Source organism: Phaseolus vulgaris, chromosome 3 (genome assembly GCF_000499845.2).
Source record: "Phaseolus vulgaris cultivar G19833 chromosome 3, P. vulgaris v2.0, whole genome shotgun sequence".
Taxonomy (NCBI): Eukaryota; Viridiplantae; Streptophyta; class Magnoliopsida; order Fabales; family Fabaceae; genus Phaseolus; species Phaseolus vulgaris.
In genome coordinates, this window is record NC_023757.2 from 7,555,566 (window position 1) to 7,581,881 (window position 26,316).

The following is a 26,316-nucleotide window of genomic DNA, read 5'->3' on the forward strand; positions in this document are numbered from 1 at the left end:
CTCAAATTCACTCAACAAATCTAAATGGCTAAGCAAATGTAGGGTTGAATCTCATCCTTTTTGCTTCTTTGAGTTCTTCTTTTGAAATTCTTAAGTTTGCCTTATGTGTTATTCTTCCTCCAAATATTTTTTTCATCTACAAAAAGAGATACGTCAAATTGTCAAGCAAAGCTTCTAATAAAGTCATTAATAATAATATAACTTTTTTTTTTGAAATTCTTTCACTAAAAAAATAAATTTACTGACAAATTATTATCCACGAATCTAAATTCGTAGGTAAATTCAGCATTATCTACGAATATTATATATGGATCTAAATCCATTGGTAAATTTAGCATTACCTATGGATTATGACTCACGGATATCTATATGTAGGTAAATTTAACATTATCCACCATTTTTACATACAAATTCATATCCGTAAGTAAATTCAATATTACTATTAATATAAATATTTTTATTAACATTATTAATAATATTAGTATTTTTATTTATATTATTATATTATAAATATTAATAGTCTTAATAATATTAAGAATATAAATAATCTTAATAATATGAATAATATTAATCATAATAGTTATATGCATAATACTAATAATATTATTATAAATAATCATCATAATTAATATTCATAAATAATAAACATAAATAATAATAGTAAATAATAATCATAAATAATAAGAAAAGATAAAAGAATAATGAAAAAATTAAAGAAAAATATGCAAGAATACTTTCAAATTTACTCACGAATTAGAGTGGGTAGGTATTACCTATAAACTCAAGTTGGTGGATATTACCTACAGATTCCAGTAAATAGGTAATACCTACACACTAAAGTTGGTAATATTACCTACAAACTACGATTGTTGATGAGTATTACCCACAAACTAAAGTTGGTGGATATTTATCTACGGACTAGAGTGATTAGGTATGCATACTATTAACATTATAAAATTAATAATATTATTATTAATATTATTAATATTAATATTAATAATAAGTATAATAATAATTATAATATGATAAGAAAATTTGTTTGATGTAGTGGTTAAAACTTTTTTGTCATTGAAGGATTTTGACTTTTAGTCCCTCCAAGTGTAATTTTTTTTTAACATTAATAATAATTGAAAATAAAAAAATAATGATGAAAAACTAAAAATAAAATATGCATGTACCTTCTTTCCCATGCATCCCTATTAAGATTAAAGTGTGGCCAAAAGACCATCTTGTTGTTGTATTGTCCAGGCCGAAAGGTCAACCGAAAGATTAGATAGAGAGTCCATCCCGAGAGTCCAAACTGAGAGTCCAACCCGAAAGGAGATCTAGAGGATCATGAAGACCAAAAAGTCAGCGGCTTAAAAGAAGGATTATTGTTTCTTAGCCCTTGTACGAACAATTATAACACAAATTTAATTATGTAAAATTTATGACTTGCAAAAATGTTTAAAGATCATTTTTACCTCCAATGTTATAGTTCGATTCTTGTAGATACACTATATAATCATTACGAATTGTTGGGTGTTTTATTCCAATAGATTTTCATAAGGTTGTCTCATTACTTTTCTAAGGAACTTGTTGTTCAAATGGTTGGTTAACACATTGTCCAACATTGACATATTCTTCACAAACAATTTAATCTACAAGATCATTTTTGACAATTTGTGGAACTCTAATTGTTATTTACCTATCACAAGCTTGAACTTGAGAGGCGATGATGATCACCAATCTGTCACTTGATCTAGGAGTTTGAGCCTTGTAGATCCTAGGATATTGAACCATTTCTACGATATATCTAGAAATGTATTATTTGACGGTTATAGATGTTGTTTAGAGAAATCATTTGATAGTTTTAGACTTCTTTAATAAAATGATTGAAAATTTTGATTTGGTTAGATGTGAGGAAGAACTTGTATTTATAAAAAGTTAAAGATAGAGTATATATTTTGTAAACGTATTACATGGATGACATATTACTCATTAGGAATGATACCAAAACTGAAATACAAAAATATTTGAGTTTCAAAATAGTCCTGCATGAAAGATTTAAGAGAGTCAATTTGTGTCTTAAGAATAAAGATTTATAAATATCAATAATGAAGAGATTATATTTTGATACCATCTTTAAAATAGGCATGACATGAAAAACTCTAAAAAGAGGATATTTACTAATAAGAATTGGAAAAATCTTCTTTTGAAGGATTGTAATGAAACACAAGAAGAAAGAGATACATCAATGAGAAATACTTCAATTGAAGCAAAATATATAGATGCTAGTAAGACAATTGAGAAAGCACTTTGAATGAAAAAGTTCATTTATGAACTAGGTGCATTTCATTCATTAAAATTAATTCCATTGTATTATTATAATAATGGAGGTATTGCTCAATCACACAAAAGAACCAAAATCATACCTGAAATCTAAACATATTTTGCAAAGATATCATTTAATCATGAGAGATCATTGAACACGATGACAATACATAAAAATGAAAATGTAGATGGAAAAAAGAATTTAGCATATCGATTCAGTAAACCACTTAACATAAAGGAGTTTGATAAGTACATGAAAATTTTAAACAAAAACCTATAAACAAGCATACCATCAATGTTATATAATATATAAGTCAATGTCATACCATCAATGTTATAGGAAAAAACCACAAATAGAAGAAGATGATTACATAAAAATAATACTTTATATTAATGATTCAAAATTGTATACTACCAGAATTGCACACATTTGTTCATGCACCCTCTCTCTTCTACACAAATAACAAATATAAGAGGGTGTCTTTTATATTAAGAATATAAAGGCTTTTCATAAACTAAAACATTATTTTTCTTTCATCTTGTCATCACTGTCACGATCTCGATCCATTTCCTCTAGTTTTATGGTTTTGGTAGATCTTCTTCTTGCCATTTCTTGCCATTAGATGTCTGGTGAATATAAAACATTAAGATCTTTTGTTGGACAAATACGAAGCTAAAAATGTTTCTTTGAGTTCATGCTATAAAAAAGTGAAAATCTAGACTTAGTAAAAGTGAAAATTTATTTTGATGTTGAACACTACCATTCTTTCCACGTTAAGACAAGAATTCATTAAATCCCTCCATAAGATCTGCATATTGTCCAAATAGATTTCCCACCTACCAGAATAACCAATTACATTTTAGAAATCATTTAAAGTATTAGATTGGTTTTATGAGTGTAATGATACTTCAAACATTGTTGGAAAAAAAAAGTCCAGTACATGTTTTGTTTCTCTTTTCCTGCCATGAAATTTTTTTATTAAAGCTCATGTTCAATTCCAGCTAAATTATATATATTCAACCGAAGTGGATTAAAAAAAGAGAAAACATAATTTCAATAATTTAAATTTAAATATAAATCATACCAATAATTTCAATTCTTCTTGGGTAATTAGCTCCTTGCTGTAGATACGTATGTATTTCAAAAATTCCTTAAAATCATCTGGATTTCGTAATCTCTCCGTTGCTTCTTCAAGGTAACCAAATACGCCGCTAAACATACCTGTGATGACCAAATTTTAAAAAATAAAGTGAATCATAAAAGGAAAATAAGGAGCTAAAATTATCAATGAACAAATAAAACAATATAGAAAAATAACAAACATTATGCAAATGATTCTTCTTCTCACAATTCTAACATTTTAACATGTAAACAACCTAACCAAGATATTAAATACACAATACAATGCATTTCTCCATTTTATATAGTCCAATAAATAGAAATATCACATTTTTTATACCTCCATTATCAATGAGATAAAAATAAACAACAATATTTTTCATTAGAGATTAATTTCCAAGTGTTAATGATTTTTTTCTTTTTTTTATAATATCCAAGTACATGTTTGCACTGCGGACATTTTTATATTTTTGTTCATAAAATCTATTTTAGAATATAAAAACATTTCTAAATTTAAAATAAGAAGTGTTAATATACTCACTTTTCATAGAGCTTATATCCTCAACAACAGATGAACTAGGTTGTATGCCAACATTTTCATCAGTATCATGATTGGCACCAGAGTCTTGAACCCTACAACTAGAATTTTTTTTGTGAGGTAGTTCATCCTCCAATGGCAGTGTAATTTCTTATTCAGTTGGCAAGAAAGTGTTCAATCCCAAAATTAGATCTTTTTGCCCTCTAAACAATTTCTTCACTCTTGCTACGACACCTGCTGTATCAATTTTATGATAAAAACAGAGAAACAAATAATCATATAACAGATCCTCTCTCTAAATAAATTATAACAGACAAAGAAAAATAAAAATCTTGGAGTTGATTAATGTAGTAAAACTTGTTCAAACCTTTGAGCCTTGAAATCCCACATAACTTCCAAAAAGTCATGATACTTTTCTGTCTTATCTGAAAACACTTCCTTTATTGTCTTGATATATGCCAACACATTTATGATTAGTCTCTGATCATCACCACTACTAATTTGTGTTTGACTAATGCTTCATTACACAACACACAAAAAAACAACATTAAAACCATTGAATATAGAATACTCCAAAGCAATTAACTCAAATTTTTCCTATTTTAAAAATCTTTTTTGTAACCATGACAATAAAAATGCTTTGAGATATTGACTATTTCTTCACACTCCAAACTTGCAGAACAACCTTGGCAATGCAATACACTTATTCTTTCGTAAAAAATACAACTTTTGGAAGGAATCAAAACAGTCCCCTAAACAAGAGATTGAAGACAAAAAAAAGGAAGATGTGAACTTACTGTTTTTTTTCAGAGGTAAGCATAACGGGTTGTTTGAGTTGTGAACTGGTGTTAGCATCATCCCTTGATTTCTTCTTTCCTAACAATAGTAATGAAAAATATGATAAATAATAACAAAAAGAGACCAATCCTAGAAAGAGATTCAAGAAAGTAAAAGTGCATTACTTCACTCTAAAGAATGTAACTATAATTTGTTGCAATAAAGAGAGATTTCAAACTTTCAGTTAACAGTTTTAGAGAGTGAACATTTCTATGAGATTGGAAAAGTACATGTTTCCAATGCTGAAATGTTTATATTTATGTTCATTGAGTTTGTTTAAGATAAAACAACATTTCTTAATTCAAAACCAGAAGTGTTGATATAATCACTTTTCAAAGGACTTTCAAAAACAGAAGAATCTTCTATAGGCTTCTTTTCTTTTGCACCACATCTCCTGTGATTGTTATCAGCACTTGTCAAACACTTTTCAACTTCTTTTTGTGCGAATTCATTGGGCTTCTCAAGGGGAGGTTGCTCATCCTCCAATGGCAGTTTAATTTCATATTCATTTGGTAAGAAAATGTTAAATCGCAAAATTAGATCTTTGTGCCCTTTAAACAACTCCTTTACTTTAGCTATGACACCAATTGTATCAATTCTATAAATGAACAATAGAGACAAATAATCAGATAATAAAATCTAGATTTTTTCTCTAAGAAAATATAATAGACAAAGAAAAAAAAATATTGGAGGTAGGAGAAAGTGGAACAACATATTCAAACCTTTTAGCCTTGAAGTCCTTCATAGCTTCCAGAAAGCCATGATACTTTTCTTTCTTATCTCGAAACACCTCTTTTACTAAATTGACATATGTCAGACCATCATTTACGGTTAGTCTATGCTCACCTCCACTTTTGATTTCTGGTTGCCCCTTGCTTCATTACATAACATCAATAAATCAAGATCAATACAGAAAGATATAGTGTATTTAGCACATTATTAATCCATTAAATATAACATAAGTGTAGAAGAGCAACTATGACAAGATTGAATCATAAATGCACTCTAACTTTATAAATACAATCTCATTTCTATTTTTTATAAACTTGATATATTTTTTAATGATGACAACAACACTAATTGAGAAATTGACTAATTTTTTAGAAAACCAAACATGCACAAGAAGCTTGATAATCAAAACACTACACCAATTCTTAATAGATATCGTAACATGTTTATATTTATTATTATAAATTAATTTTATTTGTAGTCGAGATGTGATCTTCAAAAAAATTGTTTAACAATTAAGTATAAACTATTGGACGAGATCAACTAAAGAAAATTAAAGAGAAAAAAAGGGAAACATGAACTTACTGTTTTGTTAGAGGAGATAACACCACGAGCTTTTTCGGTTGTGAAATAGAACTACCGTCTTTCCATAACCTCTTCATTCTTAACAATAGCAATGAAAAATAAGATAAATAAATCAAACATATTCTAACAAGAAATTAAGAAACCAAATTTGTATTACTTCACTGTAAATTAATGTAATTATAATTTGTTGCAATAAAGAGAGACTTCAAACTTCAAACTCACTCAACAGTTTTACAGAATGGATGTGAGATCACTCATAAGGCTTCACTGGTTTTGAATTTATGATTTTGAAGCTTTTAATCCGAAGTTATATTATGTTTAAAGTTAATAACAACTATGCTCTTTCTAATTTAATATAATCTTAACTTATAAAAAAATCCAAAATCAAATATCTCAAATTTAAATTAACTGAAAACCAAAATCACAATATTTTATTTAGATTGAATTTTCGAAAAACAATTCAATATAATTGTTAGATAAAAATTCTGAATATCTTTAAATTTATAAATTTATGATAATCTTTTCATATGTATATAATATAACTAACTATTAAGCTGTGAAAAATTATTTTTAATAATATACATTTAAAGAATTATTAGTGTTTAAATGTATAAAATACGAAATCTTTAATTACTATATCAACTTGTTGTATTTTTTTTACTTTATTTTTTATCATTTACTAAATATTATTTTAAGATATAAGATAAAAGTAAATAAAACCTGATCTAATCACAATCATTTTAATTCAAATGATTTAAAGTTTAATCTATTTAATCTTAAAAATATGTAAGTAGATTTAGAAGTTATGATATAACTAATTGGTGTACATGACAAGACATATTGCAAGTGTTTAAAATTATATATTTTGTTATGTGATGACGGTAATTGTTTGAAAGATATATTGATATACAAACATTAAGATGTCTCATAAAAATTATTTAAGAAAATACTCAACATAAAAAATCATGATAAAACCAATCATGATTATTATATAAAATAAAATATTTCAATATAAACTACATGGGATTGATGTTTACAATTCCGTGTTTTTATATATAAAATTCATTTTTAAATAAATTTAACTTTTATGAATTGTAATCTAAAAATTAATTCAAAGTTATTATTAACATAATTCTTAAAACAACTATTTTAAAATCTAAATACAGGCTTAACATTTATCCATTTTAGATTGGTTTCTTTTTATTTATTTATTTTCTGTTTTTTTGCGGAATCATGAGAATGTAGTGTGATGTGTTTCAATTTTTTAAAAAAAATAGACTCTTATTGGCGGTTCAAATTGTTAATTTTTTTTTTCTAATCAAGTGCTTTCATTTTGGGTAAGGACTATATTCTTAAAAGGAATTTGGCAGGTTCTTCCTACATCCCTGCGTTTTCTTTTTGCACCCTAAAATATTATGCAAAGACAAAAATAACCCTATTATTTTTTAAAAACCCCAAAATGCACATAAGACTCACACTACTTTTTCTTCTTCCTTTGCATACAGACTGCACACACGGATTTCATTTCTCTCTGAGCAGTGGTTGCGCTGCTTCATCTCTTAGCACAAGAAGGTGTTTCTTTTGGTAGTGGTTGGTAGTGTTTCGGATTATGTTTCCGCAATTTATATCTACTATTTCAGACATTGCAATTCGATATTTTTATGGAATCAAGAATTCACATTGGTTTTTTCACATTCTGGATTTGGAAATCCATAAATCTTCTAGATTAGGGAATCCATAAATATTCTGGACCTGGAGAATCTGTAAATCTTCCGAATTGGGGAATCCATAAATCTTCCAAATCCATCAATGCGTAATAGAAATTAAGCTTCTGGATTCAACAATCCAACAATCAACAATTTATTCACAATTTGCTTCCAGAACATCTCCTCATCAAAAAAAAAAACAACATGATTAACTTCTCGATTGATGAATCCGTAGCATACTCCACCACAGTGTCCTTTTCCAAATAGAAAGTCAAGTCCAATTTCAGGATTTTTAAAATTTTGAGGGTGCATGAAGAAAAATGAAGAAAAACATAAAAGTGCAGGAAAAAGAAGCCTAGAAATTTTTGTCTGCACTTTCATAGTTTTTTCTTGGACTTCCGTAGTCATTGTAAATTTAAAAATATCCTTTAGTTTTGTATTTTAAAATTTATAATTTATAATTTATTTTCTAAATTTAATAATAATTTTTAAATGCAGAATATTATTTTTAAAATTAAGATTTACCTATTACTTTTTTATTGTAACTTCAAAAAATTTATTCCATTTGTTTAATAATGTCAAACACAATATATTTTCAAAGGAGTCAACAGTCAATAATTTATTTATTGAGACTCAACATATACCTTTTTATCAATAAAAATTATTTCCCTATATGTTATAATCAACTCTAAAGACTAATTTGACACATGTTTCCCTATATCTTATATTTTGTTTAAAACTGTTAACCCAGCTAGCTCACATGTTTTTTTTTTCAAATAACAATCTGTGAAAATTATTTATAGATAGCACACTATTGGGTGATTTTGTATTTGAACTTTTTTTTTATATAAAAAATAATTATTTTGGAAAAATTTGTAAAAAATAGACTTTAAAAAAATTGCATGGAATATAACAATTCAAGGAAGTAAAAGTTTGAATGAATAACTATTTAGAAAATGCATATATATGAAGGAAATATAAATTAAAAAAAGGGTAATTAAAGAAATTTTATGAACAACTTAGGAAAAAAATGAATTACAAAAAAAATTGAAAAATTATTTTTATTTTCAAAGAATAAGTGTATAAAACATATTAATGTAGAGAAATAGCATATTTGAATAAAAAATACATATATTTTAAGAAAATTAAATTAAAAAATATAAAGAAATAAAAAATTATTAATAAAAAATAAAAGAAAGAATTATAGTAAAAAAAATTAAATGGTTTAATATGATTCAAATAATTGAGTTATAAACAATTGATGAAAGGGGAAAGTATATTGTTATTCAAAGAAAAAAGATAATTTATAAAAATAGATTTTTGAAGTAAAATGGCTCTAACAATCTCCTCTTCCTTTTGGACCAAAGTCCTTTTAGTTTCTGCAAGTTCTCCCAAGAAAAGTCTTTGGAGGAGATTGTGGTTTTGAAGATTTTCTTGAAGACAAATGAGTCATAATTACACAAAAAAGGAAACAATCAATTAGTGAAAAAATAACAACTTTGTCCACTCCTCACATGTATCACTCGACTATTTAGTAAAAGAGGGAAGAATTGTAATGCACTCAAGAAAGATCGCACTCTAAAATCAAAGGTCTACACTTGGTAGCAACACCTCAAGTGAAAGATGAAAAAGCTCTTACACTTGCTCAGCAAAGATTCCCACAACAAAACTTAAGAAAATTTGAAATACAAGCAAGAAAAGCTTAAAAGAAAGAAGGCTAAACCAAATTGGAAATAAGATAATGACAAAACTTTGAGAAGACAAACAAGAAAAGCACTTAAAAAAAATACTCAAAGAAACTTACTTAAATTTAATTATGAAAGCTTGAATGATTTTTAGAAATTATGAAAGCAAGAAGGATTAAATTCCACAAGTATGAACACAACTTGCCATATACTTAGGATCCATTTAGTAAATTGCAAAGTGAAAGTTGAAATGTGAATGTTTCTCAAAACTCTTTTGTCTTTGTTTTCATGGATTCAAAAGCTCCATATTCTTTTTGCAAGCATTTTTTTTTTTCATTCCACTTTTCACTTTTTCGAAAAAAAATGTTGGGTTTTTGGATTCAAATGATACGAACACTTGCTTTTTATGTTTGGAATTAAATCAACCACTACTCAAACAACTTCTAATTTGCTTTTACTTTTCACAATTAAAATCAAAATAAGTAGAAAGGAATTAAGACTCCTAGAACACTAAGAACATAAGACTCAAGCAAAAGATGTAAGGAAAAATAATTGACACAAAATAAAATTCAAAAGCGGAATTTAAAGTGCTTAATGAATAAAAAATTGCGGAATTGTAGATGATAGGAATTTAAAGGCTGAAATGAAATTGCTTGAAGGTAAAAGCAAGAATTTAAATGTCCTAGATATTAAAGCGCCGAATTCAACTCAGAGCGAATAAGCACAAAATAACCATGCTTTGAATACCACATAATGTGAGTTGATTTTAGGAATGCACATTTTATTAGTTGCTCTTTGTTTAAGATTTTTGATTTAGCAATTATGGTGAGAACCCTAAAAAGATTCTCACTGGACACGATCTTAACCAAGTGGTTAAGTAAGTGTGAAAGTTCACTTCAAAAAGGAAAAGAGAAAAGACAATAATTAAGGTGACAAATGATGCAATGGTGCGGACTCCAAGATGAGTGATGCAAGAGCCACCACTTGAGATATTACCCACCCAAGATAAGACCTAGAGTTGCCACTTGCGATATTACCCACCCAAGATAAGAACCAAATAACTCAGAGTACTCAGACTCACAAATTCACTCATGCGGAGTTTCTTTACTTCAAATTTTAGTATCTAGATGAAAATACATGAGACAAGACACCCTATTTGTAGGAATAAGTGCCTTGGTGGGTAAGATGGGGAGAGGGGTAGAAAAGACATAAGAGGGGGGAGGGGCTAGGGGTTTGACCTAGGTCAATGATGCCCCATAGTCCTAGCTTCTAGAAGCTAGGGCCACCTTCTAACCCTAATGGACTAGACACAAACTAAAATGATAAATACACCCCCTATTATGCTATATTGACCCTACTATACTCAAATTGAAAACAAAGAGACTAGCTGGTGCTCAGCTCCCATGGCTTGGGCTCTGCTCCTGGTAATCCTCTATGGAATGATGGACTCTGAAGCACTGACTAGTGGTGGGTCCTGACCTAGTCCTTGATCCAGTGTCATGCTCTGGGTCATCCTTGTGGAGGGTTGGGCTTGGTCAGGGGATGCTCTATCTCTCAGGTCTTCATCAGCATGACAGTATTGTGTCATTTGATTGATATTGATGCTTGTATAAAAATAGTTTATATTGATACTTCACGTGACTATATTTTACACAAATTCAAGCAAAAGCACTCTATCCAATGAGAGATAAGTACTTCCAACTATCAGGATGTTGCCCAAAGAAAGGAAAAGAATTTAATGCATGCATGGATAATATTTAATGCCTTTTCTATATCAAAGCTTGTTCGCAAGAAAGATGATTAAGTGAGTTTGAAGCTTCTTAACGGTCAAAAAAAGAATAAAAAGTATTCTTTGTCACCCTTATATAAACCCATCCTTCAAGAAGAAAAGTAGAAGAGTTTGATTTGTCAAAATTCTAAAACGTTGCCAGCATCTTTTTGTGTCCTAAATAGCTTTGTAAGAACAATGTTGTGTTCATTTCTAGTGAACTAGTCAAAGTTCTTATCCTTTAAACTAAGAAAGATGCAATCCCTCTCTAGTAAGAAAGCCTTGTGATCTTTGGAATCACACCCTAGACAATTTCTTTGTCTTAAGCCAAAAGTGACTTGTTTACAGAATGCTCATTTGAAGCCATGAGTGACTTTGTTGTTGAAAGAATACTCGTGCTAGCGAATAATGGCTTATTGCCAAATAGTACTTTTACGGGCTAGTTAAGAGTGACTATGAGTTGTAAGAATACTCTTATAATTTCCAGTGGTAGTCTGCTAATGGAGCTCAAACAATTGTCTGAGAACTGTAATAGTATGCGCTATCAGACAAACTAGTACAAAAACATCCTGAGTAATTTCTTTTCCTATCTCGATATATTGCATGGTATATCTGTTCCATTAGCTCAAAGAAGGAAAGATTTTCAAACTCACTTTTTGAAAATATTTGTCAGTTAGTTTAACTAAGAAAAATTATTGTCCGACTGTGCTCATTTAGACGATATTTGCAAGAAACTGTCAAAAGTTTTAAAAGATAATTCAACACTCATGTTTGTTACTATTTTTCACATGTATTAAGTAAAGAATTGTGTTTTAATTGAGATCTCTGATATCATCTATGATCTAAGTCACATGAACTACAACATCAAGTGGTGAGAATACCTATTATGAGTTTTAGGTATCAATTTATTTTAAATATATTTTGATCCATGTAGTCGAGATATTTATACCTAAGTACTAAAACATGTTAATAATAAATGTTTAATCTTCTAAAAGACGTAATTAGATATTTTTTATGGATATCAATGTATAGATTCATGTTTATATATATATATATATATATATATATATATATATATATATATTGTACCGGTATGGCTGAGAGGCCGAGACCTGAGAAGACTTGGCCGAGAGGCTGAGACCTTAGAAGACTTGGCCGAGAGGCCGAGGGGCCGAGACCTTAGAAGGCTTGGCCGAGAGGCTTAGACCTTGGAAGACTTGGCCGAGACGGCCGAGGGGCCGAGACCTTAGAAGACTTGCCCGAGGGGCCGAGACGTTAGAAGATTTGGCCGAGAGGCCGAGACGACCGAGAGGCCGAGACCTTAGAAGACTTGGCCGAGACGACCGAGACCACTGGAACATGGCCGATGGCCGACCCATGCCATGATGATTTGGCCAATGAAAGACCCCTATTACAGTTAACGCTCAAACCAAGATCAGTGAAGTTAATCTATCATTAAGAATTAGGTAATGCAAACCTAAGAGGTGTCCACCTCGATAAATGGGCCCAACAAGGTAGGCCCACTAGAATAATATAAATAGTACGCATCCCAAGGAGTAAGGTATGTCATTTATCACTCTGAGAGCTGACCACCCGCTTTACTGACTTGAGCGTCGGAGTGCCTTCGCAGGTACCCCCACCATCCGGTGTTCAGCCGAGGCCGAGGGCCGAAGGAGAAGCAGGAGGACGAAGAGAACCTCAGTTCACTACCCAGTCACCTGACCGACCGAAGGAAGGAGAAGAAGACTTCAACAGTTCTCTAGGTCCCATCTCCCTAGCAGGAACAATTGGCGCCCACCGTGGGGCCGAGGGAAACTAGCTGAAGGAAAAAAGTAGATGGTTTCAACAAGAAGCATGGAAAGAATGACTGAAGCCGACCAAACAATGCTGCTGCTGTCTCTCCAGAGGGAGATGGCCGAGATGCGAAGAAAGGCCGAGGAGGCCGCTCAGAAAAATGAGCAAGAGCTGCAAGTTCTCCGCAGGGAGAACGAAGATATGAGAAAGAAGCTGGGGGAGGGAGGACCCTCTGTCATACCGACGAACGTGGTCGGCAAGTCCTACACCTCTCCCTCCAACCCGGATGTGGCCGAGGGGACGAGAGGCCGACCCCCTCCCCGCGAGACTGAGATGGGCGACGAGTCGTGCCTAATCAGGTCCACCCGGACGACCCCGACGACCGACCCGAACCGCCGACATCCCTTTACAAACAACATCATCGAAGTCCCACTTCCTGAGAAGTGGAAGTGTTTCAACCGAGACCGATACGACGGGTCGACCGACCCGGACGAGCATATGGACGCCTACACAACCCATGAGTCTCTACACCTCGGACGACGTCGTCTTGTGCCGAGTGTTCCCCACATCCTTGAAGGGTGCAGCCCTTAGTTGGTTCACCAAGCTCTCACCCAACTCCATCGACAGCTTTGCCACGCTCGTCGCAAAGTTTGAAACGCAGTTCGCGACCAGCCGACCGCACCATCTAACCTTCATCGCTCTGGTAGGCATTCGCCAGGAGAAGGGAGAGTCGCTGAGAACCTTCGTGGATAGGTTCAGTAAAGTGGTGATGAGCATCCAGAATCTGAGTCCGGACGTCGCCATGCACCACATGCTGACGGCCCTGCGTCCGGGGCCCTTTGCCGACAACCTGTGCATGCAGCCGGCCGACAGCCTGGACGAGCTGAGAAAGAGAGCTGCTAAGTACATGCAGCTGGAAGAGCTAAGAGAATTCCGTAACCAGGCCCGTGCCGAGGCCGGTGGAGAGAAAAACAAGGAAGAGAAGAATCGTCAGGGGCGGCCGGGTCAAAGGAACGACCGATCTGGTTCTCAAGTTATACACCCCTGACGACCAAGCGGGGGAGGATTTTGGACGAAGCCCTCAACGCTGAGCTAATCCCTCCCCCAAGGAAGGTGGCCAGCCCAAATAACGCCGACCAGAGGAAGCAATGTCGGTACCACCAAAACACCAGACACTCAACCGACGAGTGTCAGGCCCTTAAGGATAAGATCGAGGAACTTATCCAGGCTGGGCATCTCCGTCGTTTCGTCAGGAATGGCCGAGACCATCCCGGCCGGGCGGATCCACCCAGGCGGACGAAATGACCGAGATAACAGACGCGAGCGACAACTTGCGAGGGCCGACCCCCCTCAAAGAGACGATCCCCCCAGGGAGGCCGATAGAAGAGGTAACCGAGAAGTTATCAACACTATAGCCGGCGGCTTCGCCGGGGGAGGAAGCACAAACAACGCTCGGAAGAAACACCTCTGGGCGGTACACCAGGTCAACGCAGTGGCATTCCGGCCGAGGATGCCACCCATCACCTTCACGGACGAAGACTCAAAGGGCGTAGACTACCGCCAGGAGGACGAGGCCGATGGTCCAGTTACTCCGAAAGGGCAAAAAATTCGTCTGGGACGACCAATGTGGGGAAATCTTCAAACAATTCAAGGAGTTCCTCACATCCCCGGCCGTCATCTAGAAGCCGAGGCCCGACAACCCAATCCTGGTATATCTAGCAGCCCCGGAAGAAGCAGTCAGCGCTGCCCTAGTGCAGGAAGCCGAGGGCGAGGAGCGACCCGTATACTATGTTAGCCGAACCCTCCACTCGGCCGAGACCCGATATCAGATGATTGAGAAGGAGGCTCTCGCACTCGTCCTCACGGCAAGGCGGATGCGCCCCTATTTCCAAAATCACTCCATAACTGTAAGAACCGACTACCCTATTTTTAAAATTTTATCTAAACCGGACCTTGCAGGGAGGATGATAGGATGGTCGGTCGAACTCTCCGAGTTCGACATACGCTATGAGCCGAGGAGCGCCATCAAGTCTCAATGCTTGGCCGACTTCTCGGCCGCCCGACTGCCTGCTTGTTCGATTAACATCGCAAGTGCCGACCTGCCGAACGCCCGCTTGCTCGATTAACATCGCAAGTGCCGGCCTGCCGAACGCCCTCTTGCTCGATTAGCATCACAAGTATTGGCCGACCGACTTCCCGCTTGCTCGACTATCATCGCAAGTAATGGTCGGCCGCCCACTACACTTGCTCGATTAACATCGCAAGTAATAGCTGGCCACCTATCCTTAGTTGTTCGATTAAAGATCACAATTAAATGGCCGATCGCCCGTTCTTGTTCGATTAAAATCACAATTAAAAGGCCGACCGCCCAAATCCAACTTATTTGATCACACCTAGGGTCACGTCACACCTCGAGAAATGGAATAGCCGCACGATCAAGGGAAACCGACCGACACCCATCATTAAAGACTCATCGGACATATGTAACACATCTGCCCTTGAGCCTGGGGGGCAAGTGTACCGGTATGGCCAAGAGGCCGAGACCTGAGAAGACTTGGCCGAGAGGCTGAGACCTTAGAAGACTTGGCCGAGAGGCCGAGGGGCCGAGACCTTAGAAGGCTTGGCCGAGACCTTGGAAGGCTTGGCCGAGACGGCCGAGGGGCCGAGACTTTAGAAGACTTGCCCGAGGGGCCGAGACGTTAGAAGACTTGGCCGAGAGGCCAAGACGACCGAGAGGCCGAGACCTTAGAAGACTTGGCCGAGACGACCGAGACCACTGGAACATGGCCGATGGCCGACCCATGCCATGATGATTTGGCCGATGGCCGACCCCTATTATAGTTAACGCTCAAACCAAGATCAGTGAAGTTAATCTATCATTAAGAATTAGGTAATGCAAACCTAAGAGGTGTCCACCTCGATAAATGGGCCCAACAAGGTAGGCCCACTAGAATAATATAAATAGTACGCATCCCAAGGAGTAAGGTATGTCATTTATCACTCTGAGAGCTGACCACCCGCTTTACTGACTTGAGCGTCGGAGTGCCTTCGCAGGTACCCCCACCATCCGGTGTTCAGCCGAGGCCGAGGGCCGAAGGAGAAGCAGGAGGACGAAGAGAACCTCAGTTCACTACCCAGTCACCTGACCGACCGAAGGAAGGAGAAGAAGACTTCAACAGTTCTCTAGGTCCCATCTTCCTAGCAGGAATATATATATATATATATTAATTGATGATGGATTCATTTGACTTGTAAATTTATAATTATGACGAACTTTAAATGGAGTTGTTAGTTTATTTTAATAATTTACCTTCTATATATTGTTTGTATTATAATCTACTATGATTATATTGTGCATGAGTAGATGCATGTACATATTCTAGAATCGTATCTAGAAGAGAATAAAAAAATAGTCTAATTTCCTTTTCTTAATTAATATATATATATATATATATTTTGTTACGCTTAATTTTCTTTTAAAAAACTAAATATTTTGTACTATTGGGTTTATATTATTTATACAAATTCATTTGTTCAACCAGCATCTCAAATCTTTATATTAGAATAAGATACTATAGTTCAATTTGAAAAAGAGAAAATAGAAAGAGACTGATTTCAAAGTTCGATCCTCAATACTCCTTCTGTCCGATTTTATATTTTTTTTGTTAATTTCATAACAAGTATTACAAAAAATTTAAATGCATAATCTTTCATATTAATTTCAATACTTTTCATATATTGTTTTGTTCTACTTTATCCGTCTACAATAAATGTATAAAAATATCAAAATTTAAGGCATTGATATTGTATGACAATTAATTTGGAACAATGTTCTTGTGCCAAAACATTGAACAAAATGAAATTTAAGGGATGTAGATTTAAAGTTTCATCAAATTGAGATCATCCTTGTTTTACATCTTTTAGTGTTTATGAAAAAGAAATCCTTTCTTTTTGACAAAAAAGAAAGAAAAAGAAAAGTAAGGGACAAAAATAATGAAGAAAAAAAAGTAGTAAAATTTTGTTCAAAAAGTATAAAAAAAAGTCAACAAAATAAAAAGGGAAAAAATTAGAAAGAATTCAAGAAATGATAAAAGAAAATATATTAACGAAATTAATAAATCATACAATAATAATAAAAGCATCAATAATTTGACATTAAATTAGTGTGTAATAAATAGGATAAAACTAACCTACAGTATCCTAGGTTTGTTGGTACTTTCCTAAAATAAAATTTAAAATTGTAAGTCTTATATAATAGATAAGTGAAAGTATAAGTTTGTTACTAAGTTACTCTTAGTAGATAAAACTTTAGACTCAAACAAAATCAAACAAAATTAATGGTATGAGTCTTCTATAATACTCAATTTGACACATTACTTTTTTTTATTCAACAATGATGGAGAAACTCATTGGTGATGACGTCAAGGTAATTACAGCTGGAGGAGATAAACAATCATTTGTTTGAGTTGTTCATGAATCATACTTAAGTATTTGTCATGGTGAAATAAACTAGTGTGTAGGTATCAGGTACAACTACTACTAAGTGTAGAGTATACTTAGACATGGTTTTTTATTTTTGTTTTTTAATTGGCAATAAGTAATTAAATTAAAAAGATAAAATTTCATAATAAAACAATGCACCAGCATTAAATCAAGTACATAAATACTAAGGATTTTTTTACTTTTGGTACTAAGTATAGTAGAGACATCAATACTTATCTAGGCAGTAATAAACATATCTTGATTGATGGTAGTTTGAATGTTACGTACCGCATTTTATGGTTAATTTTTTGGATTATGTAAAAATCATAACCTGATTGTAATAGAATTGAAATATCCTCAAATTGTTCTATTCTATTTATTCATTCTTTTACTCATTAAAAATATGACCAACACACTATTCAGATTCAACCCTTCTACGAAATTTTTCTTCTTAAATTTTAGAACTACTTGGATACCAAATATAGTCTATATAAAGGGAAATATCTTAGATAATTCAATGCATGCAACAAACATAGTTTCTACTGAGTTTTCATATGTTGGCAAGCTTATTCAAAAAGACAATTTTCCCAATTTAAGAGTTGGTTAAGTCTTTGATCTGTTGACCAATGCAACAACCTCTTTCCTCCCCATAATGAAGTACATCTTCTCTCCTTAAGCATCCTCAGATGGCAAAAACATAGCGAAATCACGAACAAGATCATGGTGACCCTCAAAAAGTTTTTCAACCTAGGGAAGTCCAACATATATATATATGATTAAGGGAATGAGAAAGAAAAAGAAATGAAGAAGAAAAAAAAAATCAATTTGTCAAAACAAATACATAGACAACACTTGCCTCATGGTATACTTCACCAACTGACATGCCATATTTGTTCCTATCAGTTAATATCTTTACAAATGCCTTGTAGGTATCATTTGTGTCTTCAAATCGATCCTGCATGAAAACAAACCAATCAAACTACCAAAATATTGAACTTGTTCAATTTAGATTAGCACACAAAGAATATCTTATATTAAAAGCATAGGTTAATAGCATGTATGTGTATATAATAAATATAGAGTGAAAGTTAACAAATTTTTTACCTTAACCTTCTGCACATATCTGATAGCATCTTCCAACTGGACTGGACCCTTAGGTAGAAGAAGGATTTCATATCCCTTTGGCAGAAAGTTGTTAAATCCATAAATGAGATCATGGTGGCCTTTAAGAAATTCCTCCACTTTTTCTACCACACTCCCAACACTCATTCTACAAAATGAACAAGATATAATAAATCAATATGTTCTAAGAAAATCAAAACTCTCTCTCTCCTAATAAAACACGACAACAGAAAACGGAAGAGGTGGAGAAATGGTGATATATTATTATGTGAAGAATTGAAGGAAAAAATGTTCTTCAACTTGATCCAACCTATGAACTCTATAATCGTTTATGATCTCCAAAAACTCCACGAACTTTTCCTTGTCTTCAAATCTCATCCGCACTTCTTCTAAATATAACACGGCTTCCAATTTTTTCATGTTATTTTCACCTCTACTCATTGTTTGATATCCGAACACTGCCTCAGCATCAAAACCAAGAACAAACCAATTCAAATAATCATCATCACAAACTTATATATGATTTCAATTTCTTCTTTTAGATGTTAGACAGTTCAAATTTTTCTTACTACCACTTGAAGAGAAGTATTATGATAATAAACAAAGCTATATTCTTATAATTTGATCCCTACAATATTTTTATATACAATTAATTACATAATTAGCAGCTAATTTTTAAACAATTAATTAAAATAATATGTTGTATATAATTCTTGGAATACCAACTTGAATAACCTTGTTTTTTTTTTTTGGAAAAGAATATAAATGAATTAAAAAGGAGACACCTTAGGGATGTCACTATCCTTATACAAATACCACCATGTTGCTAACCAGAGTAAGAAAATCCAAATTCAAATTACACCAGTACCCATACCAGAAAGAAAAAGTTCTTGTTAAAATGTCTAACAAAGTTAAACCTGCTCATCAAAGATTTAAACAATACAATTACAGCATAGATCATATTTGGACTTCAACCACCCTACAAAAATCTTTGCTAAAAAAACTTTTTGGATCAGTACCAATTCCTTCAAAGATAACCTAAAAAAAATACTCTAAAAGAAACTTGAATAACCAAAACAATAAAATAAAATAAAAGTGGATTATAGAATGAATAGTCGATAATTTGACTACTAATATAACCAAAACAAAATACACTAAACTTGAATCTATGAAAAGATAAGGATCTACATGTGAAAAGTACTATCCTCATAAAAAAATCCAAGTTCAACATCTTTCTTTTCCACTTACTCCTAAGTTCACCCTATTTTTGTTAACATTCACCCCTTTCCCATAAAAAAATTTAAATTAAGATTCAAGTAAAGAGAGCATACCTTTCATCACAGCCTGGAATAAGGAAAACAAGTACATCCGGAAGGAATTTGAATCCAGTTAACTCAGACAAGTATAAATTAATTCTACAAATCAATCTGATAAAAATATATATTAGAGGTACACAAACTAAAACATTAATTAATATATTAAATATTTCATTAAAAAGATTAAAGTATTTAATGCATACATGAATATTTAATTTAATGCTAATAAATACTAACTTTAAAATATTAATTAATACTTTACATTTAAAATATTAATGCATTAATAAATATAGTCAAGAAAAAACAGTTTTCTTTTCGAAAAATAGTGCTACCCATTAATGATAACTTATTAATAATAATTTTAAAAAAGTATTATATGGTTTTCAAACACTAATAGAATTTTTCATATTTCATAGGACTTCGAAAAATATACATGGAAATTCCTTATATTTTAATTCTTATAAGAAAAATCCACAGTCTCAAAAGAATTATTGTAGTAAAAGTTTTAAATAAATTTTATGAACTTATATAGACTTAATAGGTATTTAGTACTAATAAAATTACACTACTACTAGAAAATCATTAAATAAAAATCAAATTTTAGACACAAAAAATAATTAGTTGTATATTGACTAAATTAGATACTATTTCAGAGACTAGACAAATTATTGGTATATAAATTAGTTTCTATTATTAATAAATAATTTTTAAATTTGTATCTAATTAGCTACTAAAGTTTTAGCTACCAATTATTTTATATTCTAAAATATTGGTAGTTAAAATTTTGATAGCTAATTAGATACCAATTTAAAAATTATTTATCAATAATATAAATTAATTTAGATAGCAATAATTTTTTTAATCTCTAAAATAGTATATAATTTAGTCAATGTAACAACTAATTATTTTTTGTCTCTAAAATTGGTTTCTATTTAATGATTTTATTGTAGTGTGAGAATATTTTGATTACACAATGTATAAAAAAAATTATTTTATTTCACAAGTTTTAAATTTTTATTTTTATAAAATGAGCAAATTTTGGTTTTGGTAGTTATAATTAAGTAATTTTTCTCTGGTTTTAATTCTTACAAGTATGGAATCACTAGTTTCATAGTCTAAAGTACATTTTATGGTAAATTTATAATTTGAAAATTTCTATATAATTAATACATCAAACAATCACGCCAACAGAATGTAAGTTTGAGATTCATTATTTCAACACATTGGTAGAATTAAAAAATATATTATACGTAAGAAATTAACAATAATTAAGATATTAACTTGTATTGAAAAAATTAAAGTATTTGAATTTACATGAGTAATTTATAGAGAATTAAAAAAAAAGTTTAAGTTGCTTTGCTTTTAAAATATTTAATGTGTTCATGAATATTGATAAGAAAAAAAATATAGTTTCCGTGGAAAGTATATATAACTCGTTAAATGTAACATAAATTACTAATTATTTTTAAAATTTTACTCTTTTTTTTTAAATAAAAGTTTTCATGCTAGGTATCACTATGCAACTTGACATCTTAGCTATGTTGACATCTCAAGTAACAACAATCATTTACCATCACATGAAAAAAAAAATTATTAAAAAAAAGAAAAAATATATAAAATACAAAAATATGGGGGGATTAAACCAAAACTCATATGTTAACAAAAACGATACATAAGTAAACTATATTTATTCATAAAAAATTGTAAGAACAGACTAGATGGTAGTCTATTATACCAATGAAAAGATTCTCCATTGAACCGTCCCATCCCCGGACGTTGACCAAAGTCAAAGTCAACATCGGGGCCAAGGTCAACATATGGTGGGACCACACGAAGGGCCCCAAAGAAAGGAAGTCAACAGAGTGACTACATAAGGCGTCGCCAAGACAAGGCGTTGCCTAAACAAGGTGTCGCCAAGATAAGGCGTCGCCAAGCAAGCCACCAACAGTGTTACTCCCCGATACCCATGGGTAGGAAAGACCATGGAGGGAGTGACGCCACGGGGCTTCGGGCCCGCCTAGCTCAGAAACGGTAATAAAGTGAAGAGAAAGGTGGCTTCAAGGCCATGGTACTAGCGCCAGTAGGGAGCAACCCGACTCATGAAGCCTACGCCACCTCAGGGTGCTCCCTGGGATAGATACGACCCAAGAGAGGGTCATGCCCAGGGATGAACCAGGGGCGTGGTGCGAGAGGAAGGTAGATACACTCCCAGGGTAAGTGACTGAAACCTTGGGAGCATGAGTTGGCACCCAGAATGTCACCCCCTGCGCCAGCAGCACTTCGAGAAGAAGGGAACTCGCGCGACGGAATGTCCCTAAGATTGGGATGCCCGCCACGAGGTCCCTCCACGCGTGATAGTAATCAAGTCAGAGAAAGATCGTAAGTCAACGAGAAGTTAGCAGAGAAAGTAAATGAGGAAACGTTAAATGTTTCCTCGTCAGGTATGTTTTTCAGTTAACGCTTTAAATGCCCCCATTAAAGTTTTTAAGGAAACGTGTTAAATGCGCCTTAAAGCGCCTTAAATGCGCTTTAAGATGTGTTTAATGCAGGGTGGCGTTAAAAGGGTTTTTGAGCGTTCGAAGCAGGGAGGGAACTTCTGGCGAATTTTCCCGAAGACACACTCTAGTTGCTTGCTCGAGCTCTTATGCTACGCACAAGGGACTAGAGAAGGATCGTTTGCCAGAACCAGAAACAGCACACAATACACAGTTCATTTTACCACCTTCAGAGTGCCATCCACGGTGCTCCGATACGGAGGTGTAGAGTTTTGGTGTTCCTTGTTAGCTGACTTGAGCGTCGGAGTGCAAACGGCCTCTAGGGCGCCCATTTGTCCATTCTTTGCAGGTGCTCACAGATTACGAGAAGGAAGGTGTCCCTAGCTGACGGGCAAGGTCCCGCACAAAGACACACCCAGGTCAACCGGCAGGAACATTTGGCACCCACCATGGGCCGATTTAAAACATCAGTCTCATCACAGGTTTCAATTCGACGGTTTGAGAGAGTTTATCAGAGCTACCATAACGACAGGAGAAATCCAGAAGAAAACGTTGAAGAATGAGGGCCACAGACAAGGTTCCACGCGCACAGCAAGTGAGGAAATGTCCATGCAGCAGGTCATGGACATGATGCAAGGACTGCAGGAGGAAATGGCAGAATCAAGGGCGGAGCAAGAACGTATGCAGGCGGATCTCGCGGCTTCCCACGTGAGAAACGAAGAGCTCCATCGTATCAATGAAGAGTTGCGCGTGGTTTGGGCAATAACCAAGGGCAACGTGACCTAGATGAGACCGAACGTCTCACCCCACCAAGGGAATTTTCCACACCATTCTCGCAGGATATTCTGAAGTAGTGATCCCCAACACGTTCGCAGGGCCCAAGGTGATCTTCACCGGGATGGAGGATCCGAAGCACATATCACCGCGTTCCACAGCAGATGGTGCTAGTAGGCGGCTCCGATGCCATGAGGTGCAAGCTCTTTATGAGCACCATGACGGGAATGGCCATGGATTGGTTCATCAGCCTTCCAGACGGCCATATCACCTTCTTCCCGCAGCTGTCGCGGCTATTTAGGGAGCAATACCTAGCGAACAGGGCCCCACCGCCGTTTCGTATGATCTGTTCGACGCAAAGCAGTACCAGGGTGAGACTTTGAAGGAGCACATCAACCGTTTCGGGGCCCAAGTAGTAAAGGTTGGTACTACGGAAGAGCCCATGATCGTGTACGCGTTCGGAAAGGCGTGTGTCCCGGCCCCTTTTGCGAATCCATCATTCGCAATCGCCCCAGGACCTTCGCTGAAACAAGGCGTCGCGCGGTGGAGCATATTGCCTCTGAGGGAGAGGTGTGTGAGAAGCGCACGAGCGTCGCACCCTCACGCCCGAGGGCACAGACGCGAGCTCAACCCGTCAGGGTCAACGAGACCACGACGGGAAGGAAGAAGCAAGAGGGGAACGCCCCTATGAGGCAAGAAAACCCCAGCCAGGGGTCAAGCAGGAGAAAATCGTCCGGCCAGGGAAAGGGCCAGACTAGCAAGGTACGACTTTGTGGTGGAGTTGAAGGACCTAATCGCCGTGCCAATATAGCTGAAAGGTTGAGGCGACCGACGAAGACTGACAAGGTGTAGGGCCTCGCAAGGACTCTTGGTGTGAGTTCCACGAAGCTTTCGGTCACCACATCAACAACTGCCTGTCGCTGGGATACCAGCTAGACGAGTTGGTAAGAAGCGGGTTCTTGAAGGATTATATCTCTGAGCCCGCCACGACCACGGCCCTACCAGCACCAGTGGAAGAACAAGCGCATGAGATGCCCGTCCTTGGCGAAGTCCACACCATTGCTGGTGGTTTTTCTGGAGGAGGACCCACTGCTTCCCAACGGAGGAAATATGCGAGGGGAGTAAATTCAATTGAAGAAAGAATCTCAGGTGACCCGTGGGAGTCAGACCTCGTGTTCACGAAGACGAACCTAGAGATGTTGTGCCACACGACAATGACCCCGTGGTCATTTCGGTTGTCACGACCGGGAGAAAGGTGCACAGGGTTCTAGTCGACCAGGGAAGTTTTGCAGATGTTATGTTCTGGTCGACATTCAACAAGCTACGGTTGTCTCCCGACCTTTTGAGACCCTACACCGGGTGCTTATATGGGTTTGCTGACAACCAGGTGGAAGTACGTGGCTACTTGGAATTGAGAATGACATTCACAGATGGAACGGCCTCACGTACCGAAAGCATTCGGTACTTAGTTGTAAACGCCAACTCAGCTTACAACATTCTGTTGGGCCGACAGGCGTTGAATAGGCTGAACGCAGTAGCCTCCACGCGCCACATGAAGATGAAGCTGCCGGATCTCAGTGGCAAGGTGATCGTCATCAAGTCAGATCAAGAAGAAGCGCGAAAATGCTATGAAAACAGCTTGAGAACAAAGAGAGGTGTGTTCATGGTGTTCGAACGCCCACGGAGTTCAGACGCAGCGATGGAAGTAGAACCTTTGAATGAGGTGACGCCTACGGAATCAACGTCTGGCGAGGCCGCTCCCGCAGAGGCGACGTCTAGAGTGGACGCACGCATAGAGGAGAGGCGTGACGACGTTTTGCCCGTAAAAGGGGCGTCGCCTAGAGAGCACTGTAAGGCGACACCCACAAAAGAGGATAGCAGAGATCAACCGGCGGCTAATGTGGTGGAGATACAGATCGGCGGCAAGACGTTCAAACTGGGGCGTTTGTTGAGCCAAGAAGAACGAGACGAAGTGGCAGAGGTGATTTTACGTCACTTAGATGCTTTTGCGTGGTCCGCCTCAGACATGCCAGGCATCGACCCTGACTTTCTATGCCACCATCTTAGCATGGACGCCACGGTTCGCCCTGTGTGGCAGAGGAGGAGAAAATTTAACGAGGAAAGGTGCCTCGTGGAGAAGGAAGAGACACAGAAGTTATTAAGTGCTGGACACATCCGGGAAATACAATACCCCGAGTGGCTGGCCAACGTCGTTCTAGTGAAGAAAGCGAATGGGAAGTGGAGGATGTGTGTAGACTTCACAGACTTGAACAAGGCGTGCCCCAAGGATTCATATCCACTACCCAGCATTGACGCCTTCATGGATAGTGCCTCGAGTTGCGAGATGCTGAGCTTTTTGGACGCCTTTTCAGGCTACAATCAGATCAAGATGCACCCGAGGGACGAGGGTAATACGACGTTCATGACATAGACGTGTAGCTACTGCTATAAAGTAATGTCGTTTGACTTGAAGAACGCGGGCGCCACCTATTAGAGGTTAATGGACAAGGTCCTGACGCCCATGTTGGGAAGGAACTTGCAAGCCTATGTAGACGACATGGTGGTAACTTCGCGCGATAGAAGGCGACATACAACAGACCTGGAGGAGTTGTTCGCCACCATCTCAAAATATCGCCTCAAGCTGAACCCTGAGAAGTGTGTCTTTGGGGTTGAGGCAGAAAAGTTTTTGGGCTTCATGCTTACAGAAAGAGGAATTGAGGCAAACCCTGATAAGTGCGCAGCCATCATCGCTATGAGAAGCCCAACATCGGTGAAGGAAGTGCAACAACTGACAGGGCGAATGACAGCATTATCAAGGTTCGTTTCTGCAGGAGGGGAGAAGGGACACCCCTTTTTCCAGTGCCTCAAAAGAAATAGTCGCTTTGCGTGGACCGACGAGTGTGAAACAACTTTCATCAAGTTAAAAGAGTACTTGGCGACACCACCCGTCCTATGCAAACCAGTGGTAGGCGTGCCCCTCCGACTATACTTTGGGGTAACAGAACAGGCCATCAGTTATGTGCTAGTCCAGGAGCAGGACCAAGTACAGAAG

The 26,316-nt window shown here is 35.7% G+C and overlaps 3 protein-coding genes across 3 annotated transcripts; 1 reads left to right on the forward strand and 2 right to left on the reverse strand.

Moving 5' to 3' along the window:
• Positions 1-3,087: 3,087 nt before the first annotated feature.
• Positions 3,088-6,199, reverse strand: LOC137839041 (paired amphipathic helix protein Sin3-like 3). The gene is made up of 8 exons (XM_068648169.1): positions 6,123-6,199; positions 5,531-5,683; positions 5,117-5,406; positions 4,769-4,847; positions 4,339-4,488; positions 3,975-4,072; positions 3,399-3,535; positions 3,088-3,150 (listed from the first exon to the last, which is right to left on the reverse strand). The coding sequence occupies exons 1-8, from the start codon at positions 6,197-6,199 to the stop codon at positions 3,088-3,090; spliced, it is 1,047 nt and encodes a 348-aa protein (XP_068504270.1).
• Positions 6,200-13,592: 7,393 nt separating this feature from the next.
• Positions 13,593-14,123, forward strand: LOC137839042 (uncharacterized). The gene has a single exon (XM_068648170.1). It carries the CDS (start codon positions 13,593-13,595, stop codon positions 14,121-14,123), a length of 531 nt encoding a protein of 176 aa, XP_068504271.1.
• Positions 14,124-18,229: 4,106 nt separating this feature from the next.
• On the reverse strand, positions 18,230-20,067 carry LOC137839043 (paired amphipathic helix protein Sin3-like 1). The gene is made up of 5 exons (XM_068648171.1): positions 20,011-20,067; positions 18,990-19,137; positions 18,662-18,827; positions 18,414-18,512; positions 18,230-18,304 (listed from the first exon to the last, which is right to left on the reverse strand). The coding sequence occupies exons 1-5, from the start codon at positions 20,045-20,047 to the stop codon at positions 18,230-18,232; spliced, it is 525 nt and encodes a 174-aa protein (XP_068504272.1). The 5' UTR covers positions 20,048-20,067.
• Positions 20,068-26,316: the final 6,249 nt, after the last annotated feature.

What these genes read in the sequence shown, in the direction of transcription:
- LOC137839041 (XM_068648169.1), bottom strand. Translation starts at nt 6,199, where the DNA reads ATGAAGAGGTTATGGAAAGACGGTAGTTCTATTTCACAACCGAAAAAG. An exon ending in TTATCTCCTCTAACAAAACA is followed by an intron (nt 5,684 to 6,122) that starts GTAAGTTCATGT and finishes TATGTAATGAAG; the next exon opens with CAAGGGGCAACCAGAAATCA. An exon ending in GGATATAAGCTCTATGAAAA is followed by an intron (nt 3,536 to 3,974) that starts GTGAGTATATTA and finishes TGGTCATCACAG; the next exon opens with GTATGTTTAGCGGCGTATTT.
- LOC137839042 (XM_068648170.1), top strand. Translation starts at nt 13,593, where the DNA reads ATGAGTCTCTACACCTCGGACGACGTCGTCTTGTGCCGAGTGTTCCCC.
- LOC137839043 (XM_068648171.1), bottom strand. Translation starts at nt 20,047, where the DNA reads ATGTACTTGTTTTCCTTATTCCAGGCTGTGATGAAAG. An exon ending in AACGATTATAGAGTTCATAG is followed by an intron (nt 18,828 to 18,989) that starts GTTGGATCAAGT and finishes TTCATTTTGTAG; the next exon opens with AATGAGTGTTGGGAGTGTGG. An exon ending in GATATGTGCAGAAGGTTAAG is followed by an intron (nt 18,513 to 18,661) that starts GTAAAAAATTTG and finishes GTTTTCATGCAG; the next exon opens with GATCGATTTGAAGACACAAA.